Source organism: Pelophylax lessonae, assembly GCF_965119305.1.
Source record: "Pelophylax lessonae genome assembly, chromosome: 11".
NCBI classification, from domain to species: domain Eukaryota; kingdom Metazoa; phylum Chordata; class Amphibia; order Anura; family Ranidae; genus Pelophylax; species Pelophylax lessonae.
The window spans coordinates 6,731,473-6,752,875 of NC_138778.1; the positions used below are offsets into that span (position 1 = coordinate 6,731,473).

Below are 21,403 nucleotides of genomic sequence, written 5' to 3' on the forward strand. Positions count from 1 at the left end.
TAAAAATCGCAGATTGCCGCCATTACTAGTAAAAAAAAAAAAATACAATAAAAATGACATAAATCTTTCCCGTAGTTAGTAAACGCAATAACTTTTGCACAAGCCAATCAAAATACGCTTATTGCGTTTTTTTTTTTTACCAAAAATATGTAGCGGAAAACAAATTGGCCTAAAATGTTAAAAAAAATGTATTTTTAATTTTTTTTGGGAAGGTCATATAGCAGAATGTGAAAAATATTGTTTTTTTTTTTTCAGAATTGTCTCTTATTTTGTTTATAGCGCAAAAAATAAAAAAATCGCAGAGGTGATCAAATACCACCAAAAGAAAACTCTATTTGGGGGGAAAAAAGGACATCAATTTTATTTGGGTACAGCGCCGCACGACCGCGCAATTGTCCGTTAAAGTAACGCAGTGCCGAATTGCAAAATATGGCCTGGTCAGGAAGGGGGAAAATCTTCCGGTCCAGAAGTGGTTAAAGGCTTTCCTATAGATCATGGGTGTCCAACCTTTTGGCTTCTCTGGGCCACCATTGAGTGTAGAAAAATTTTCTCGGGCCGCATATAAAATATATACTATTAGTTAAGGTATACAAGTAATAAAACACGGGCGCACCCTTCCCGTGCTGCGGCGCCCCCCCCCCCCCCCCCAGCACTAATTTTACACAACTAGTGGATGATCCCCTCCGAGGCTGACTCTGTGGCCGTGCCCCCGACTCGACTTCCTTCCTCCCCAGCAAAAAAAAAAAAAAAATTGTCAGGGGGCCGCATTGCCTGCGGTTCCGGGCCGCATGGGGCCCCCGGGCCACAAGTTGGACATGCCTGCTATAGGTAAAAGTAAAAAACGTGGGTTTCCAACCACTTGAAGCACAGAAATGGATGGATAGCTCTCCTGGATATATCGCACAGCGGCCGCACTCTCATTTGTTTTTACTTGAAGGATGAAAACAGGCTCTGATTTTCCTCCAGTTTCCAATAAAGCAGCCCCAGATATCCTAGGAATATAAAACAAGGCTGTGGTTTCTATCTCCCAATCTGAATCATTATATAATAAAGCAAAGCCTGTGCACAGGGAGTGGTGATACTGCAGCTCGGTACCACACCTTCAGGACGTTTATACTTCCAGGCTGCGTTCGAGATGCGCCCACTACACAACCGTGTCTCCGGAGGACTCCACACACCCTGCAGTGCGAACACAGCCCTAATCAATCCACGCTTTGTGGGATGATTCACGTTCCTGTTTAAGAGACATTCAGCTTTCCTCTAATCTTTACCCTGAGCACTGCTAGCATGAAATCAGATCCACTTAGTTCAACTTTAATGCAAATGTGTTGCCAGACAGAGATTTATTTCTAGGTCTTCCCTGATGTGAAGCATGGCTTCAACCACTGGAATTGCACTGTAGATAATGCGACCTCCCCCGCTGTCACAACCTTCTCTGTGGAAATGCCTAGGCCCTATCAGAGGATCCAGCAATGGTCCCCTGATGCCCAACATCTCTAGGGTTGTGATTAGATTAGAAAATCTGACCCAAGACAAGTGGCACTAAAAGTGCCCACTTGCACCACTCACCACCTCCTCTTTGAACATGCAAAAATGTGGAGGATCCAGCAATGTTCCCCTGATGCCCAACATCTCTAGGGTTGTGATCAGATTAGAAAATCTGTCTCAATTCTACTAATCTCACCCAAGACAAGTGGCACTAAAAGTGCCCACTTGCAACTCCTCTTTGAACATGCAAAAATGTGGAGGATTCAGCAATGGTCCCCTGATGCCCAACATCTCTAGGGCTGTGATCAATCAGATAAGAAAATCTGTCTCAATTCTACTAATCTCACCCAAGACAAGTGGCACTGAAAGTGTCCACCTGCACCGCTCACCACCTCCTCTTTGAACGTGCAAAAATGTGGAGGATCCAGAAATGGTCCCCTGATTCCCAACATCTATAGGGCTGTGATCAATCAGATAAGAAAATCTGCCTGAATTCTACTAATCTCACCCAAGACAAGTGGCACTGAAAGTGCCCACCTGCACCGCTCACCACCTCCTCTTTGAACATGCAAAAATGTGAAGGATCCAGCAATGGTCCCCTGATGCCCAACATCTCTAGGGTTGTGATCAGATTAGAAAATCTGTCTCAATTCTACTAATCTCACCCAAGTCAAGTGGCACTGAAAGTGCCCACCTGCACCACTCACCACCTCCTCTTTGAACATGCAAAAATGTGTAAGCATAACAAAAGAGGAAACCGGCTGTGAGTCAAAGGCTCACAGGCAAAGGCCAAGGTCCCCAGGTAACGCTCAAGGGATAAAAGGCTCACAGGTAAAGGCCAAGGTCCCCAGGTAACACACAAGGGATCGGATGATAAACAGGAGAACAAATCCAAAATCTTAAGGATTAAGAAAAAGGCTTTGAAAAAAAAAGAGTCTCCAATAGAAAAACAGGATGGGGGCCAAAAATATCCCCAAAAATCGAGACCTGCCCTGTTGCCAAAATATAGTATGTCAAACTGGAAAGTGACTCTAAATGCTTATTTAGTGGACATCCCCCCCCCCACCCAGAAGAAGACTATTTGTTGAAACGCGTTGGGGTTTTCTGTCCGCATGCTTCTACTGTATTTTGTAAACTGGGTTTTACCTCATGTATTTACAGTCTTTCCTGTGTTTGCATTGATTTTAGTATGCACGCACTTATGTCTAATTTAGGGCCTTTTTGTACAAATAAAGTTTATACAAGGTATAAAGGTATTTTCCACAATAAAGTAACACTACACATTATATAATCTTTTTATAAAACGGATTACATCATTTTACAATGACTTCAACCAAGGTTTATTTTTGGGATTACAGAATCTCACTATGCTGACTCCTGAGCTGACAGAGGGAGAGAGGACCGGGGACACAGGAACTTTTTAAAAAACATTTTATGGCTTTATTCCAGGTTTTTTTTAGAACATAGAGAGGGTTAAATGACACATCACAAGCTCTGTGCTGTCTATCATGCTTTAACCACTTCCATACAGGGCAGTTACACCCCCTTCCTGCCCAGGCCAATTTTCAGCTTTTAGCACTGTTGCATTTTGAATGACAATTGCGCGGTCATGCAACAATGTACCTAAACCAAATGTATGTAATTTTTTTTCCCACAAGATTTCTAGATAGAGATTTCTCATTTCCCATAGAGATTTCTTTTGCTGGTATTTGATCACTGCAAGGTTTTTTCTTTTTTGCTACACAAATAAAAAAAGACCGAAAAGTTTGAAAAAAAAAAAAAAAGTTTTTTTTTGTTTAGGTTATAAAATTTTGTAAATAAATACGTTTTTTCCTGCACTGATGAGGCCGCACTGGCAGGCACTGATGAGGAGGCACTGATGATGAGACACTAATATGCAGCAGTGATAGGCGGCACTGATATGCAGCACTACTGGGCACTAATAGGCGGCACTGATGGGCACTGATAGGCGGCACTGGTGGGCGGCACTGATAGATGCCAATGATGGGTACTGGTGGGTGGCACTGATAGATGACAATGATGGGCAGCACTGATGAGGAGGAGGGCACAAACAGGCCCCCCGAGCACTGATTGGCACCCCTGGTGTCCATGGGTGGGCATCCCTCGTGACCATAGATGGGCATCCCTGGTGGCCATAGGTGGGCAATCCCTGGTGGCTCTAGTGGCATCCCCCAAGGGTCTTCACTGGCAATCAATGCTCTGATTACCAGCACCAACCCCTGCCCCCCGTCAGGAGAGCCGCTGATCAGCTCTCCTTTCCTCGTGCCTGTCAGGTGCGAACTGAGGAAAGCCGATCAACTGCATTTCCTATGTGACCAGCTGTGATTGGACACAGCTGATCACATGGTAAACAGCCTACATCATAGGCTCTTTACCGGGATCGGAGATGCGGTGTGTCAGAGTGACACACCGATCAACCGATCGCCGTTCTGCGTGTCCCCCAAGCAGCCTATTCTGCTGGACGTCATACGACACCCGGCCGGGATGGGACAACCACTTTGCGGCCATAATTTTACTATACAACATTCGGGAAGTGGTTAAAGGATCAGGATATTTTTTTAGGGTTACAACCACTTTAAGGTTATCATTGTACATACCGTAAATAAATAAGACATCCCCTGAAAATAAGCCCTAGTGCATTTTTTGTAGTCAAAATAATATAAGACCCGGTCTTATTTTCGGGGAAACCTGGTAGCATATACAAAATACTAAAGATGTCACAAGTTTGACTTACCTTGCAATCTGATTTACATATGGCTGCATTTCGACGGGTTCATAGGCCCGTGCAAAAGCCCAACACACATAACAGGCAGCGTCCCGGACAGCTGAACCCACGCTACACGCACCACGCTTCTCATCGTACACCAACGCCTTCAGTATGACAGGGACAACTGCAAGACAGAGAAATGAGGTCAGATTAAAAACCTAAAATAACGTGGGTAACCTCAAATATCTAGATGAAGTGCTGATTGTTCACAGCTGAAATAAAACTGGTTGTTAAGTAAATGTTGACCCTGGATGATGGCTGACAAAGATGGTGCCATCCTTCTGGAGTGAAAAGCAGATAAAGGCATTGTCAGGGGGAATATTGTGATCTCTGTGAGAGGTAAAAAATACCTGAGGGTTACACTGACATATTACTTAGCATGGACTTTCTTTATATGAAAATATGTATCTGATGATCGGTTCACTTTAACCACTTGCGGACCGCCCACCGTACATTTACTGATTTACTGCGGCAGGGCGGCGACTCTGCATCTGACACTTCTGGGTCTGGGGCACGCGCGCGCATCGCTGGCAACCTGCTCCTGCTGTGATTTTATGCAGCGGGTACTGCGGACTCGATGTCCACCGGCACCCACCGATTACACAGGACACAGGCAGAACGACAATCTGCCTACGGAAACACATTCTGTCAGAAGGGAAGGTAATGATCCTGTGTTTCTGCTAAGCAGGAACACGGATCTTTGTCTTTCCCCAGTCAAAGCACCTCCCACTCAGAGAGCAAGCACAACCTAGGCACAACCCTTTGATTGCTCCTGATGTTAACCCCTTCCCAACCAGTGTCATTAGTAAAGTGACAGTGTATATAGTATTATCACTGATTACTGTATTAGCCCTCGTCACACAAGCGAGACTTGTCATGCGATTTGATAGTTTCAAATAGCATGACAAGTCGCGCCCTATTGTCTGCAATGGAAGCGGTCAAATCGTTGTGACTCCAACTCCATCGGAGTCGCACTGATTTTTAAAGTAGTTCCTGCACTACTTTTTGCGACTTGCATTGACATCTGTGCATGAAGTTGCACAGATGTCTTCCAAGTCGCACTGACATGCGACTTTAAAATTGTGCCAAGTCATGAAGTGAAGTCACATGACTTCAAAGTCGGATTTAGTGTGACCAAAGCATATTTTTTAGCACTGATCGCTGTATTGGTGTCCCTGGTCTCCAAAAAAGTGTCATTTAGTGTCTGATTTGTCTGCCGCAATATTGCAGTCCAGCTGATCGCCACCATTACTATTAAAAAAAAAAAAAAGATATCCCATAGTTTGTAGCCACAATAACCTATTGAACCAATATACGCTTATTTTTTTTACCAAAACTGCATCCTTGAACCCTGCACTCTGCACATAATGTACCTCTGAACTCTGCACTGTGTATGTAGCACACCCCTGAACTCTGCACATAGTGCACCCCTAAACGTTGCATTCTGTACATAGTGCATCCCTGAACCCTGCACTCTGCACATAGTGCACTCCTGAACTCTGCACTCTGTATGTAGCGCACCCCAGATACAAACGGCCCTTTGAGGGCAACCATATTGCTGCTGCTGCCCGCAATGAAACTGAGTTTGACATCCCTGCTCTGCTTGCTATCATGTTATTGTATAGCGTGCTGCTGGGTTATCAATGGGGCCAACAAATGCTTACCTGACCTACAGTGCCTTGCGAAAGTATTCGGCCCCCTTGAACTTTGCGACCTTTTGCCACATTTCAGGCTTCAAACATAAAGATATAAAACTGTAATTTTTTGTGAAGAATCAACAACAAGTGGGACACAATCATGAAGTGGAACGAAATTTATTGGATATTTCAAACTTTTTTAACAAATAAAAAAACTGAAAAATTGGGCGTGCAAAATTATTCAGCCCCCCTAAGTTAATACTTTCTAGCGCCACCTTTTGCTGGGATTACAGCTTTAAGTCGCTTGGGGTATGTCTCTATCAGTTTTGCACATCGAGAGACTGACATTTTTGCCCATTCCTCCTTGCAAAACAGCTCGAGCTCAGTGAGGTTGGATGAAGAGCGTTTGTGAACAGCAGTTTTCAGTTCTTTCCACAGATTCTCGATTGGATTCAGGTCTGGACTTTGACTTGGCCATTCTAACACCTGGATATGTTTATTTGTGAACCATTCCATTGTAGATTTTGCTTTATGTTTTGGATCATTGTCTTGTTGGAAGACAAATCTCCGTCCCAGTCTCAGGTCTTTTGCAGACTCCATCAGGTTTTCTTCCAGAATGGTCCTGTATTTGGCTCCATCCATCTTCCCATCAATTTTAACCATCTTCCCTGTCCCTGCTGAAGAAAAGCAGGCCCAAACCATGATGCTGCCACCACCATGTTTGACAGTGGGGATGGTGTGTTCAGGGTGATGAGCTGTGTTGCTTTTACGCCAAACATAACGTTTTGAATTGTTGCCAAAAAGTTTGATTTTGGTTTCATCTGACCAGAGCACCTTCTTCCACATGTTTGGTGTCTCCCAGGTGGCTTGTGACAAACTTTAAAAGACACTTTTTATGGATATCTTTAAGAAATGGCTTTCTTCTTGCCACTCTTCCATAAAGGCCAGATTTGTGCAGTATACGACTGATTGTTGTCCTATGGACAGAGTCTCCCACCTCAGCTGTAGATCTCTGCAGTTCATCCAGAGTGATCATGGGCCTCTTGGCTGCATCTCTGATCAGTCTTCTCCTTGTATTAGCTGAAAGTTTAGAGGGACGGCCAGGTCTTCGTAGATTTGCAGTGGTCTGATACTCCTTCCATTTCAATATTATCGCTTGCACAGTGCTCCTTGGGATGTTTAAAGCTTGGGAAATCTTTTTGTATCCAAATCCGGCTTTAAACTTCTCCACAACAGTATCTCGGAGCTGCCTGGTGTGTTCCTTGTTCTTCATGATGCTCTCTGCGCTTTAAACGGACCTCTGAGACTATCACAGTGCAGGTGACTTGACTACACACAGGTGGATTCTATTTATCATCATTAGTCATTTAGGTCAACATTGGATCATTCAGAGATCCTCACTAAATTTCTGGAGAGAGTTTGCTGCACTGAAAGTAAAGGGGCTGAATAATTTTGCACGCCCAATTTTTCAGTTTTTTATTTGTTAACAAAGTTTGAAATATCCAAAAAATTTTGTTCCACTTCATGATTGTGTCCCACTTGTTGTTGATTCTTCACAAAAAATTACAGTTTTATATCTTTATGTTTGAAGCCTGAAATGTGGCAAAAGGTCGCAAAGTTCAAGGGGGCCGGATACTTTCGCAAGGCACTGTACTATGTTCTAGATCTATAGTCTTCTGAATGAATGAACATGCCTAGATCATTAAGCTCTGCGATTAACACATAAATTGGGTAGGGTGGGTTACACAAAGCAGTCGTATCCTTGTTGTATTATCCTGTGTGAAGATTGCACATTACAGGTCATGGGTCTCTCTTATCTTTGGCCATATGTCCCTGCCAATGGTGGGCATTATGTCTTTCTTTTTGAAGAAGATGTTATCTTCAATGTTGCTTATTTTATTTTTGATATTTTAAAATGTTAATTTTCAGATAGCGTGAAAATCTTCAATAAAAAAAATAAAATATATATACTGTTTTAATATATACATAGGAATAGCTATATCATTTTTCAGGGAAGCTAGCAGTGAAATAAATGGCATCACTAAAAAGAGCAGAGTTCCCAGTTACCGCAAGCCTATTGTAGCAAACGGCGGTCCCTGGGGCCCATAGATACAGAACATACGCATGTATGTAATGGCACCATTGTCATGAACAATGGTACGGTGTGATTCTACCTGCAGCTCTATTCAGCTTCTAGATTATCTTCTGAATTCCTGCACAGCCGTTCTAAGCGCTAGCAGGCTGCACACAATGCAAACACTTGTCGCTTCTGCTTGAGGCACCTCAGGACTTCCTCTTGGCAAGAATAATTAAGGCACACATGTAATAACAGCGAGCCTACGCAGGCTCCTCTCCTAGCAGCAAGCCATCTCATACTCATTCATGGCCTACAGTAATGTATAGCCTGTGGGCACAACTGAAGCTCAACAACTGAAAAGCTCATTTCCCAGGGGAATGTTCTCAGGCTGGCTTAGCTCCTGGCTGCCGAACAATGACCTTATAGAGCGAAAAAGGAACAGCAGCTCACCTTACTGGTTTGTGGAGTGGTAGGAAAGGTCCGGCGTGCCAGCAGTGGCACAACTCAACCCTGAGCGGCTCCTGGCGCGTGAGATGAGAAGAGGGCTCTTTTCCAAAAGGAGGGGGTGTGAGAAGAATGCCCAGCAACTAAGATGTCATTATTTTGCTGAAGGGGGACAGGGACTAATCTCACAATATAGTACTTTCAAAACACTCAAAGCTGAAGAGAACTAGTCAAGAATTATGCCTGGAAATACAATTTTTTCAATGGCCCCTCAATTGCTCCTGTGAGGGGGGGGCACAACAGGTGGCAAAATGTTTTTTTACCTTTATGCAGGGAATGCTTTAAGATAAAGCTTTAACTTTATAACCACTTTAACAAGCAGCAAATGAGCTCTAGAACAAGTCCTACTGACCTCTGCAGACGTCACCGGATGTGACGAAACGCGTAAGTTTGGAACGCATAGCGTCATCACGTTGAGGCAGCTGGAACGCAAGCCGGAAGTACCGCTCGCCACTCTGCAAAGGGGACGCGCAGCCCGCACAAGCCGACAGCTGACCACCACTGATGTATTTTTATATAAATTTCATGCCTTTTAACCCATTTTAGTGGGTAATAAACTTATTTTAAACTTACTACACTATATGGAGCCTTTTGTTTCCTTCACAAATTGCCATATTTCCCGGATGTGAGGAGGACCCAGCATATTAATCCAGGCAAGCCTATAGGAGAAAAAAGGGGGAATCCACTCCAGCCCAGGTGCGAAAGGTCCTAGTGCTGTAAATCTCATCCATTGACCTCTGCAGGGGCATGTACTGTGGAGGCATTCATTCTCAAATTTCACAGCAGGAGCTTATTTCAGATAATGTGTGACCCGATATAGTAAGATTCTAGTTCTCACTTAAAGCCCAACTCTGGAAAGCATTACTCTCACAGGTTTCCAGCAGGCAAACATTGATCCCAGGTAGGACCTCGCTGTCATGCAGGTATACTTCTATTACCTGCAAAAAAGTTTGTTTATATACAGCTCCCGCTGTACTTCCTGGCAGCTTTGGCTGTAAGCAATGCAAGTCTCACAGACCATAGTGTTCTGGCCGTGTCTCTGCCCCATTCTCTTCCCAGCCATTCACAAAAGGAACAGACTGGTCCTCCAAAGCCGTTGCTCTTCGCTGGTTGTTCGGCTGCCCTCTTGCAAATCTAAGGCCCTGTATCATACAGGAGGATGTCAACGGCCTGCGGACAAACCAGGGCTGGAGCGTGTAGGTGGGGTGCAGCGTGGGGCGGATATAATTATTCACACAGAAACTAGTGTCGAAGAAATGCAACAACAGTTCACAACAAGCCTTGTGAAAAGGCCACCTAGCTGGGCAACTAACAGTTCAGTAGCGTGACAGGAGTGAATTCCAGCCGGAATTACAGCGTCTGCTTTGAGGGGACCAAACGCGGCCTGGCCGTCTGGTCCCAAACGGGAGAGTGTCCAAAGATGAGGCCCTATGCTTACCCTCATTATCAGTAACTTATCCCTAGCGCTGCCACAGTCCCTCACAGACTGGGTACCTGTCCACTTGCCAAAACCCGGGACTCTGGGCCTTAAATAGGCTCTGCCTGGCCCAAGATGACTGCTTGAGTCGCATGGGGTGGCAGTAACCAATAACCACTTTACCTCCAGAAGATTTAGCCCCCTTCCTTCCTTGTGATATGGAACTACGTTACTTTAACTGACAATTGCACGGTCGTGCGACACTGTACACAAATACAATTTATGTCCCTTTTTTCTCAAAAATAGAGCTTTTTTTTTGGTGGCATTTGATCACTTCTGCGATTTTATTTTTGGTGTTTTTCTTGCACTATAAACAAAAAAAAAACAATATTTTTTTACTTTCGGCTATAAAACATACCCAATAATAAAATGTGAAAAAAATATAACTCCTTCATCAATTTAGCCCAATATGTATTCTTCTACATATGTTTGGTAAAAAAGACATCCCAATAAGGGTATATTGATTGGTTTGTGCAAATGTTATCGTATCTACAAACTATGGGATAGATTTATGGACTTTTTATTTATTTATTTTTACTAGTAATGGTTGTGATCAGTGATTTTTAGCGGACCATGACATTGCGGCGGACAAATCTGACACTAAGTGACACTTTTTGGGAACCAGTGAAACCAATACAGTGATCGGTGCTATAAAATATGCACTGTCACTGTATAAATGACACTGGCAGGGAAGGGGTTAACATCAGAGGCGCTTAAATGGTTACATGTGTTCCCCCAGGAGTTTTTTTTTATTACATATTAAACTATGTGATATATGTATGGAATTATTTTTTTCTTTATACTAGTAATGGCGGCGATTAGTGACTTATAACGGGACTGGGATATGGTGGCAGACAATCAGACACTAGCTGACACTTTGTGGGAAGCGATGACACTATTACAGTGCTAAAAATATGCACTGTCGCTGTACTAATGACACTGGCAGGGAAGGGGTTAACACCAGAGGCGCTTAAATGGTTAAACGTGTTCCCTGGGAGTGTTTGCTAACTGTGGAGGAGGTGCTTTGACTGGGGGAAGACAGAGATTGGTGTTCCTGCTTTGCAGAAACACAGGATCTCCATCTTCCCCACTCACAGAACGGCGATTCTGCCTCTCTCAGAAACGATCTCCAGACCCGTTGATCGGCTCCTGCTGTGTCCAATGACAGCAGAAGCAGGCTTGCCGGCGGTGCGCATGCGTGCCCCAGACTCGTAAAAAAAAAAAAAGACCTGCAGGTACGTGATTTCGCGCTGAAGGGCTGCCCTGCCGCAGTAAATATGTGTGGGGCGGTTAAAGTGGTTGTAAACCTCTACATATACGAATGGCCTCAGGTGATACACAAAGATGAAACAAACCCTTCTACATAAGTGATACCTGTTTATCTGCAGCTCTCTCTTCTCTACAGCCATACGAAGTGCAGGATTTATACAGCTTGTCTGAGCGGTCAGAAAAAAAAAAGGGGGCGGAGAGAAGAGGTTATACTTTGCAGAGCCCAATGAGGAGACCTTTGAGAGCTGATTGGAGGGAAGAGGCACACACCTCTTCACACAGCAGGAACAGAGCTGAGGCCATCACCCACAGGCTGTGTGCTGGAGCTCCCTCCCCAGTCACATTTTTTCTCTTGGTGTCAGAAGTGACTAATGCTGATAGCAGAGGAATGAAGCAGCAGGCAGAAATGACACTTCGTTCCCTGGATTGAGACAAGTACACACTATAGAGCAGTGATGACAAACATTGGCACCCCAGATGTTTTGGAACTACATTTCCCATGATGCTCAACTATACTGCAGAGTATCATGGGAAATGTAGTCATCTGGGGTGCCAAGGTTCACCATCACTGCTATAGAGGGATATGCTTTGTTCAGATTTGAGGTCTGAGGTTTACAACCATGTTAAAGTAAGCCCATAGTGGGAAAAAAATCACTGACCTGGAGAAAGTAACCAAAATCAGGAAGTCCCGACATACATGTTTGTTCAGAGTTGATAACTCACAAAGTATAAAAGTATGTCTGTCAGCCAGGTAACTACAATTTGGTGAAGAAGAGGTCAGAAATAGCTACCTTGATATAGCTCTCATAATTTGCTTCTGTTAACAATATGAAAAGGTGTTCTGACACACCGATCAGCCAAAACATGACTAGACCTCTGAAAGTACCCTTTGGTCTCTCTCTGGCACCAAGTTTTCAGTAGCTAAGTCCTGTAAGTTGGTATGTGTGACCTCCATGGATCAGACTTGTTTTTCCAGCACATCCCACAGATGCTCGAATGGATTGAGATCTGGAGAAAAGGCTAAGTCAACACCATGAACTCATTGTTGTGTTCCTCAAACCATTCTTGAATTCATCAGACCAGGCTACCTTCTTCCATTGCTCCGTGGTCCAGTTCTGAAGCTTACAAGCCCATTGTGGGTGCTTTTGGCTGTGGACACAGGTCAGCATGGGGGCCCTGACCGGTCTGTGGCCACACAGCCCCAAACACAACAAAATGCGATGCTCTGTGTGTTATGACACCTTTCTATCAAAACCATCATTCACTTTTTCAGTAAGGTCTTATATTGGATCGGACTACATGGGCCAGCCTTCCCTCCACACCTCCATCAATGAGTCGTCTCCGTCCCCCCACACCTCCATCAATGAGCCTTTCCCCTCACACCTCCATCAATGAGGCTTTCCTCATACCCTCAACTTTCATCAATGAGCCTTTCCTCCCAACCACCAGCAATGAGCCTTTCCTCCCAACCACCAGCAATGAGCCTTTCCTCCCAACCACCAGCAATCAGCCTTCCCTCCCCACCCAACCAGCGATGAGTCTTCCCTCCCTGCCCAACCAGCAATGAGCTTTCCCTCCCCACCACCAGCAATCGGCCTTCCCTCCCCATCACCAGCAATCAGCCTTCCCTCCCCACCACCAGCAATCAGCCTTCCCTCCCCACCACCAGCAATCAGCCTTCCCTCCCCACCAGCAGCAATCAGCCTTCCCTCCCCACCACCAGCAATCAGCCTTCCCTCCCTGCCCAACCAGCAATCAGCCTTCCCTCCCCACCACCAGCAATGAGCCTTCCCTTCCCATCTTCATCAATGAGCCTTCCCTCCCCACCTCCATCAATGAGTCTTCACTCCCCCCTTCATAAAGAGCCTCCTTCATAAAGAGCCCCCCCATCAATGAGGCTTACCCCATACACCCAACTTCCATCAATGAGCCTTCCCTGCCAATCTCCATCAATGGGCCTTTCCTCCCTACCACCAGCAATCAGCCTTCCCTCCCCACCACCAGCAATAAGCCTCCACCCCCACCACCACCAGCAATGAGCCTCCGCCCCTCCCCCACCACCACCAGCAATGAGCCTCCGCCCCCCCCCACCACCACCAGCAATGAGCCTTCCCTCCCCATCTCCATTAATGAGCCTTCCCTCCCCACCTCCATCAATGAGACCCCCCCCCCCATTCATAAAGGAGTCCCCCCCACCTCTACCAATGAGCCTTCCCTCTCCACCTCCATCAATGAGCCTTTGGTCGGTCCTGACCACTGCAAACTGGGAACATCCCAAAAGATCTGCAGCTTTGGAGTTGCTCTGACCCAATCGCCTTTGTCAAAGTCCCTCAAATCTTTACTCTTGCCCATTTTTAATACTTTCAACACATCAACTTCAGGGACAACATATTTGCTTGCTGCCTAATAAATCCCACCCACTTTTAGATGCCATTGTAATGAGATAATCATTATTACTTATTTTACCTGTCAACGGTCAGAACATTAGGGTTGATTTTTCTGGGGTTCCCGAAATGCAAAGTAGTTTTGTTATAGAATGGATAACAGTGATTATCCTCTGAAAAGGAGCTCCAGAAAGAGGAGTTAGAAGAGAAGTGACCCCGGCCCTGTGCTAGCGGGGATTTCTTCCCTATATTTACTTAGACACACAAACTGGTAACAGCCTGCATTCTTATCTGATGGGAAATAACGTTCTGCTATCTATTCTCCTATCTTGCATAGATACTGCCCGGTCTGGCTTTGTGGCTCCTGAAGCTACAATAACATTGTTCAAACCATTTATGGGCCAAATAACTGATTTGTACAGACCTCACATCATACAAGGTGGATGCAGTGGTGTATTTTGGTTTTCTGCTGCCCTAGGCAAGACTAAAATTGGGAGCCCCCCCCCCTCCCACTCCTATGTATATTTGCTCCACCCCTTCCTGTTTAACAGATGTGACTCCCTCAAAAATTGAAGGACTACAAGTCCCAGCATGAACCCCTGAGGTCTCACGAGAGGGGGGTGGGTGGGAGAGAGAGAGAAAGGGGGGTGGGAGAGAGAGAGTAGTGGGAGAGAGGAGGGGAGTTGAGGGGGAGAGGGGGGGTGAGAGAGAGGAGGGATGAGAGAGAGAGGAGGGATGAGAGAGAGAGGAGGGATGAGAGAGAGAGGAGGGATGAGAGAGAGAGGAGGGATGAGAGAGAGAGGAGGGATGAGAGAGAGAGGAGGGATGAGAGAGAGAGGGGGAGGGGAGGATGAAAGAGGTTTGAGAAGGAGTGCAGGCTCTGGAAGGCGCCGGACAGTGGCGCCATGGCAGTGGAGGTCTTCTCCCTCCCGAGTTCTCGGTTTTAGCCAGCCTCCGGGGCCACCCGCTCGCTGTGTGAAGACGCCACTGCTTGGCAGCAGCGGCTGCTGTCGGTGGCAGATTTTGCTCAATTGCCCTGCACCCCGCCGTCATTGGACCGGCGGGACTCTTTGGGCCCCACGAGCACTAGACGCGGAGGAGGAAGTTAAATCCTCCTCCACTTTGAATCATGGGCAGGGCCAGAGAGTCACAGCCATGGCGACACTGGTTGCTAAACGCCAGGCGGCTTTAGAATCCAGTGGGCAATAGAGTCTCAGGTGGAGACAGAGGCAGCTTTTTTGCCGCCCCCCTCCCTGCAAAGTGCCGCCCTAGGCCTGGGCCTTGTCGTCCTAGACCAAAATACAGCACTGGGTGGATGGGTGAGCATATTCTACTGCATGGAGTTTTTCCTGCATTTGGATGAATTTTCTCCCATAATCCAATGAGACCAGTGAATAGTTTTATGTACAGCATTGCAGAATACTGTATGTATTCTATACACTCACCGACCACTTTATGAGGTACACCTTTTGCCTTCAGAACTGCCTTCATTCTTCGTGGCATAGATTCAACAAGGTGTTGGAAAAATTCCTCAGAGATTTTGCTCCATAGTGACATGATAACATCACACAGTTGCTGCAGATTTGCCGGCTGCACATCCATGATGCCAATCCACAAAGGGGCTCTATTGGATGAGATGTGGTGAGTGTGGAGGCCATTGGAGGACAGTGACCTCATTGTCATGGTGAAGAAACCAGTGGTGAGATGATTGGAGCTTTGTGACATGGTGCATTATCCTGTTGGAAGGAGCCATCAGAAGATGGGGACACTGTAGTCATAAAGGGATGGAGATGGTCAATACTCAGGTAGGCCGTGGTGTGTAACCCCTGCTCAATTGGTACTAAGGGGTCCAAAGTGTGCCAAGAAAATATCCCCCACACCATTACACCGCCACCAGCCTGAATAGTTTACACAAGACAGGAAATGCTTCCTCCACCTTCTACAAAGTTATAATGTAGTCTGATCACTGGGGGAGGGGTGACTGAGGAAATGCTTCCTCCTGCCTGCAGAAAACTGACATAATCTAAGTCTGCACAAAGTCACCGACTGGAAAATAAGGACAGCCTTTCATGATAAAAGGTGGAGCTTTTCTGAAAAATGATCCCATTGCTGTATATTGTGACATGTCGGGGATTTATTCATAAAGAGACCCAATAAGTCTACTTTAACCACAAACCACATCATGACCAGGCTTTGCATGCTGGGATTTGTAGTTCCTCTGAACAGACCAACCTCCAGGATGTCCTGTGAGCTGGGGCAGTTTACATTATAGTGGAGGAACCTGTTCACCTGGTCTCATTGTCATAAACAGCGGGTGGAATGTGCTCCAACCACCGGCACACAAGAATCATACCCTCAAACTAAGGCTTTTATCCACAAGTATTTTACTGTTTGTTATTTTTCCTTTTCCTTACAAACGGCAAAAAGAAAATGAATGAGAATGTGAGTGTTCTGTACAGAAATATCTGGAGAGAAGGCAGCAAACCTCCCACACTTACAGTTAGGCCCATATATATTTGGACACAGGTACAGTTGTAGCTTTTTTCAGGTATGTACCAAAATATATATAAGCTATAGTTATATAATGGATACGGTCTGAAAGTGCACACTCTCAGGTTTAATTTGAGGGCATATACATCCAAATCGGAGGAAGGGTTTAGGAATTACAGCCCCTTAAGGACAGCCACCCCCCCCCCCCTTTATAAAGGGGCCAAAAGTAATTGGACAATTGAATCAAAAGCAGTTTCATGGCTAGGTGTTGGCTACTCCTTCGTTATTTCTTCATCAATTAAGCAGGCAAAAGGTCTGGAGTTGATGCCAAGTGTGGTATTTTCATTTGGAATCTACTGCTGTGAGCCTACATCATGCGTTAAAAGGAACTGTCCATGCAAGTGAAACAGGCCATTGTAAGGCTTCAAAAACTAAACAAAATCCATCAGAGAGATAGATGCAACATTAGGAGTGGCCAAATCAACATTATGAGGAAAGAAGAACGCACTGGTGAGCTCAGCAACAAGGCCTGGAGGTCCATGGAAGGCAACAACGGTGGATGATCGCAGGATCTTCTCTATGGTAAAGAAAAACCCATTCACAGCATCCAGACAAGTGAAGGACACTCTCCAGGAGGTGGGCGTATCATTGTCAAAGTCTACAATCAAGGGAAGACTTCACAAGAGCAAATACAGAAGGTTCAGCACAAGGTGCAAACCATTCATAAACCTGAAGAATAGAAAAGCCAGATTAGACTTTGCCAAAAAACATCTAAAAAAGCCAGACCAGTTCTGGAAAAGCATTCTTTGGACAGATGAAATGAAGATTATTCTGTACCAGAATGATGGGGAAAAAAAAGTCTGGAGAAGGCTTGGAACAGCTCATGATCCAAAGCACACATCATCTTCAAAACATGGTGGAGACTGTGTGATGGCATGGGCATGCATGGCTTCCAGTGGCACTGGGTCATTGGTGTTTATTGATGATGTGACAGAAGACAGAAGCAGTTGGATAAATTCTGCAGTGTTCAGAGATATACTGTCAGCCCAGATTCAGCCAAATCCAGCAAAGTTGATTGGACGACGCTTCACAGTACAGATGGACAATGATCCAAAACACACTGCAAAAGTGACCCAGGAGCTTTTGAAGGAAAAGACGTGGAATATTCTGCAATGGCCGAGTCAATCACCTGATCTCAACCCAGTTGAGCATCCATTTCACTTGCTGAAGGCGAAACTAAAGGCAGAAAAACCCACAAAGAACAACTGAAGACAGCTGCAGTTAGAGCCTGGCAAAGCATCAGAAAGGAGGAAACCCAGTCTTTGGTAATGTCCATGGGTTCCAGACTTCAGGCAGTCATCGCCAGTAAAGGATTCTCAACAAAATATTGAAAGTGAACATTTTATGATTATATTCATTTGTCCAATTACATTTGAGCCCCTGAAAATGGGGGCACTGTGTATAAAAATGGTTGAAGTTCCTAAAATTTGTACTTGATATTTATGATCAACCCCTTGAATTAAAGCTGAAAGTCTGAGCTTCAAATTCATGTGGATTGTTTTGTTTTAAATTTTATTCTGGTGGCATACAAAGCCAAAAGTATGAAAATTTTGCCGGTGTCCAAATATATATGGAGCCAACTGTATGTAACCTAGAAGAGTCATCTTGTTACCTTTCAAATTTATACACTAAAAAAACGTTCTTAACTGCTCGCCAACCGGCGAATGGGCGGCTCGTACATGGTAACCTACCTGAATGTCCTCCGCCCACCTGCCAGCTCTGCATATACTCCAGAATGGTATGAAGAGTGATCAGATTAATTGCAAAGTCCTTCTTTGCCATGAAAATGAACTTCATCCTATAAAAAAACATTTCTACTGCATTTGTGAAGAAGGCTTAAGGGTGCCCAGGAAAGTCCAGCAAGCAGCAGGACCGTCTCCTACAGTTGATTCAGCTGCGGGATCGGGGCACCACCAGTGCAGAGCTTGCTCAGGAAGGGCAGAAGGCAGGCAAAGATTTTCAGAGGATGGCCTGGTGTCAAGGAGGGTAGCAAAGAAGCCACTTCTGTCCAGAAAAAAACACCAAGGAGGACAGACTGAAATTCTGTAAAAGGTGCAGGGATTGGACTGCTGAGGACTGGGTAAAAGTAATTTTCTCTGATGAAACCTCTTTCCGATTGTTTGGGGCATCCAGAAAAAACCTTGTCCGGAGAAGAAAAGGTGAGCGCTACCATCAGTCCTGCGTCATGCCTCCTGGGCCCATTCATGGGTGGGGTTGCTTCTCAGCCAAAGGAGTGGGCCTACTCACAATTTTGAACCATGGTTCATGCTCTTAAGCTCAGTTGTGGAGGTACCCAGTCCATTTGGACGAAGCGGTGAAATGTTATACAAGTACTCCCATTCCTCTTGATAATAAGGTTTTGAATGGAAAGAGGATTCCATGTACTTTTATCTTTCATTTTTCCATATCACTCACAATTTTGCCTAAGAACACCACCATGAATAAAGAATGGTACAAAATTATCCTCCAACAGCAACTTCTCCCAACCATGAAAGAACAGTTTGGTGAGGAACAATGCCTTTTCCAGCATGATGGAGCACCTTGCCATAAGGCAAAGTAACTAAGTGGCTTGGGGAAGAAAACATCGAAATTTTGGGTCCATGGCCAGGAAACTTCCCAGACCTAATCCCATTGAGAACTTGTGGTCAATCTTCAAGAGGTGGGGGAACAAAAAAGCCCCACAAATTCTGACAAACTCCAAGCATTGATTATGGAAGAATGGGCGGCAATAAGTCAGGATGTGGCCCAGAAGTTGATTGACAGCATGTCAGTAGGGAATTGCAGAGGTCTTGAAAAATAAGGGTCAGCACTGCAAATATTGACTCTTTGCATAAACTTCATGTAATTGTCAATAAAAGCCATTGACACTTATGAAATTCTTGTAATTATACTTCCGTATCCCATAGTAACTGTCTGACTTTGTGAAAATGATTATTTGTCTCATTCTCAAACCTTTTGGCCACAACTGTACACATAGGCTTCTCAAAAAAAAGGGGCTTCTGGGTAAATGTGGTAGTAAAGTCTGTATTTTTATTCTTACCTATAGGTGCACCATTTAGTAGATGTTAGGGAGCGGCGGCCGGTGACATCACTAGTGCAGGCACTCTGAAGGAACAACATGCCCGTGCCATTCTTTCAGAGCTCTGTGCCACGGCATGCATGGGAGTGACATTATCCCGGCTCGCCAATTCAAGTGGCCGCAGACTGAACCTGGAAGGAAAACCGGGTGAAGATGGAAGCCTCCGCAGTGGTGACAGCACGCCGCTGTAGAGCTTTGTTTCATGGGAAGTCTCTCACAATGTGCTAGTATGCTTTACGATCGCTTTAAGGCTGGATTTCAGCCTTACCTTCAGTCTTGCACAGTTGTACAGGCTGCTCTCCTTAAAAATATCTTATGGTATTAGACAGAGGAAGCCATAAAACAGAATGAAGGGTAGTTTCAAGGCTTTGAATAGTATATGGATCCATGACGTTTACTCGTCTGTTTGTATAGCTCCCTGGTGGCCAACCATGCCGCGCTTTGGTATATGATGTACGGCCCTCGGACCACAGTCTGTACTGGGAACATTGATTAGAGTAATAGCATTGATCCCTTTATTCTCATGTAACATGTTCACAGTTTCATATGATCTTCTGCAGCATATCCCCAGTCAACAATGTATCCTGTCAAAAGCTATACTTCTATTTACCTGCTCTGTGCACTGGAACTTCACAGAGCGGCCCCGAACCACCTCTTCTTGGGTCCCCCCTGGAGTTCCTGGCTATTCCCTTCAGATGAGAGCCCCGATTTCTATGGGGATACTCTTACAGGCTCGCATCTGAGCCCCCCTGTCCATGACACATCCAGCGGTACTTGGTCCCGCCACCTGCTCCCTTGTCACTGGCTTGGATTGACAATGGCACCCACTGCCTCATCAAAGCCTGAGAGACCAGGAAGTGAGAGGAGAGAAAATCTGCAGATGTACACAGCGCTGGATCGAATGAGCGCTCAAGTAAGTAAAAGGGGGGGGGATCCGGATACCTAAACATTTTTTATCTTAATGCAAGGAATGCATTAACGTGGTTGTAAACCTCAGATATAAAATATGAACAAAGCATAAAGCATATCCCTCTATAGTGTGCACTTGTCTCAGTCCAGAGCACTAAGTGCCATTTCTCTCCTCTGCCTCCTTCCTCTGCTATCAGCATGAGTCACTTCTGACAAGTTTTCCTGACACCAAGAGAAAAATGGTGACAGGGGAGGGAGCTCCAGCTGATTGACAGCCTCACCTCCGTTCCTGTGTGAAGGAGGACGAGTTCCTTCCTTCCAATCAGCTCTCAGAGCTCTCCTCACTGTGACTTAAGCTTTCCACCCCATTCTTTCTGACAGCACTGACAAGCTTTATAAATTATTTTAAAGGATATAGAGAAGAGAAGAGTGCAGATAAACAGGGACAACTTATGTAGGATGATTTGTTTCATCGCTGTGTATCACCTGAGGCCAGTCACTTCACAGGATATACAGAAGGGTTTACAATCACTTTAAAGATCAAAAATGTTTAGGCTTTAGAACCACTTTAATGACTCCCCATGGCACTGTACAGAGGGCTTAACTATTCTCCTCCTTTTGCAGCAAACTGAATTGCAGACGGAACGCAGCAGAAAGGAAAAACGCTGTGTACCAAAGTCGAGGGGTGACTCAGTAAACAAAGGAATCAAGTCTTTCTTTAGAATAACTGAAGAAACGACGGAACTGTGAGGAGTTAAGTAAACAGGTATTTAAACAGCCTGCAGCCTCACAATTCTCAGAGCCGGGACTGGGTGACAGTCATGAGTGCAGCATTCCATCTCTGCATCCAAGAGAACGCCTCGCAGCTCTAGAAAATGTCGTCAAACTTGCCCCAAGAATGTGGTTTTATTAGTAAAGATGATCAGAAGATCTTGTTCTAGAGGATGAGTTCCACCCAAAGGTCACTTCCTCCTGGAGGAGGACATCTCAGGCAGCTGTACCCTACTTTACTCAAACGAACCTTCTTCAAGGTTGCCATGGAGCTCAATGTGCCCACAGGTGGACCCAGGGGCAAACTGACAACTCATGGGGCTCCCCTTCCACATACAAGCCACATCCACACAAAGTCCCACCTAAATATTGTACTGCCCACATTACATGCATTTGTGGCAGTTATGCTCCAGATATTGCAGCTCAGCTGCACAGAAGGGCCCGTCAGTTCTGGTCGCCAGTCCTCAGGA

General features: G+C 45.3%; 1 protein-coding gene across 1 annotated transcript in view; it reads right to left on the reverse strand.

Moving 5' to 3' along the window:
• Positions 1-21,403, reverse strand: part of TBCD (tubulin folding cofactor D) — a 315,022-nt gene that overhangs the window by 135,990 nt on the left and 157,629 nt on the right. Inside the window, exon 14 of the mRNA XM_082272657.1 lies at positions 4,244-4,400. Within this exon, the coding sequence (XP_082128783.1) occupies positions 4,244-4,400 (157 nt within the window). The remainder of the gene's footprint in view (positions 1-4,243; positions 4,401-21,403) is intronic.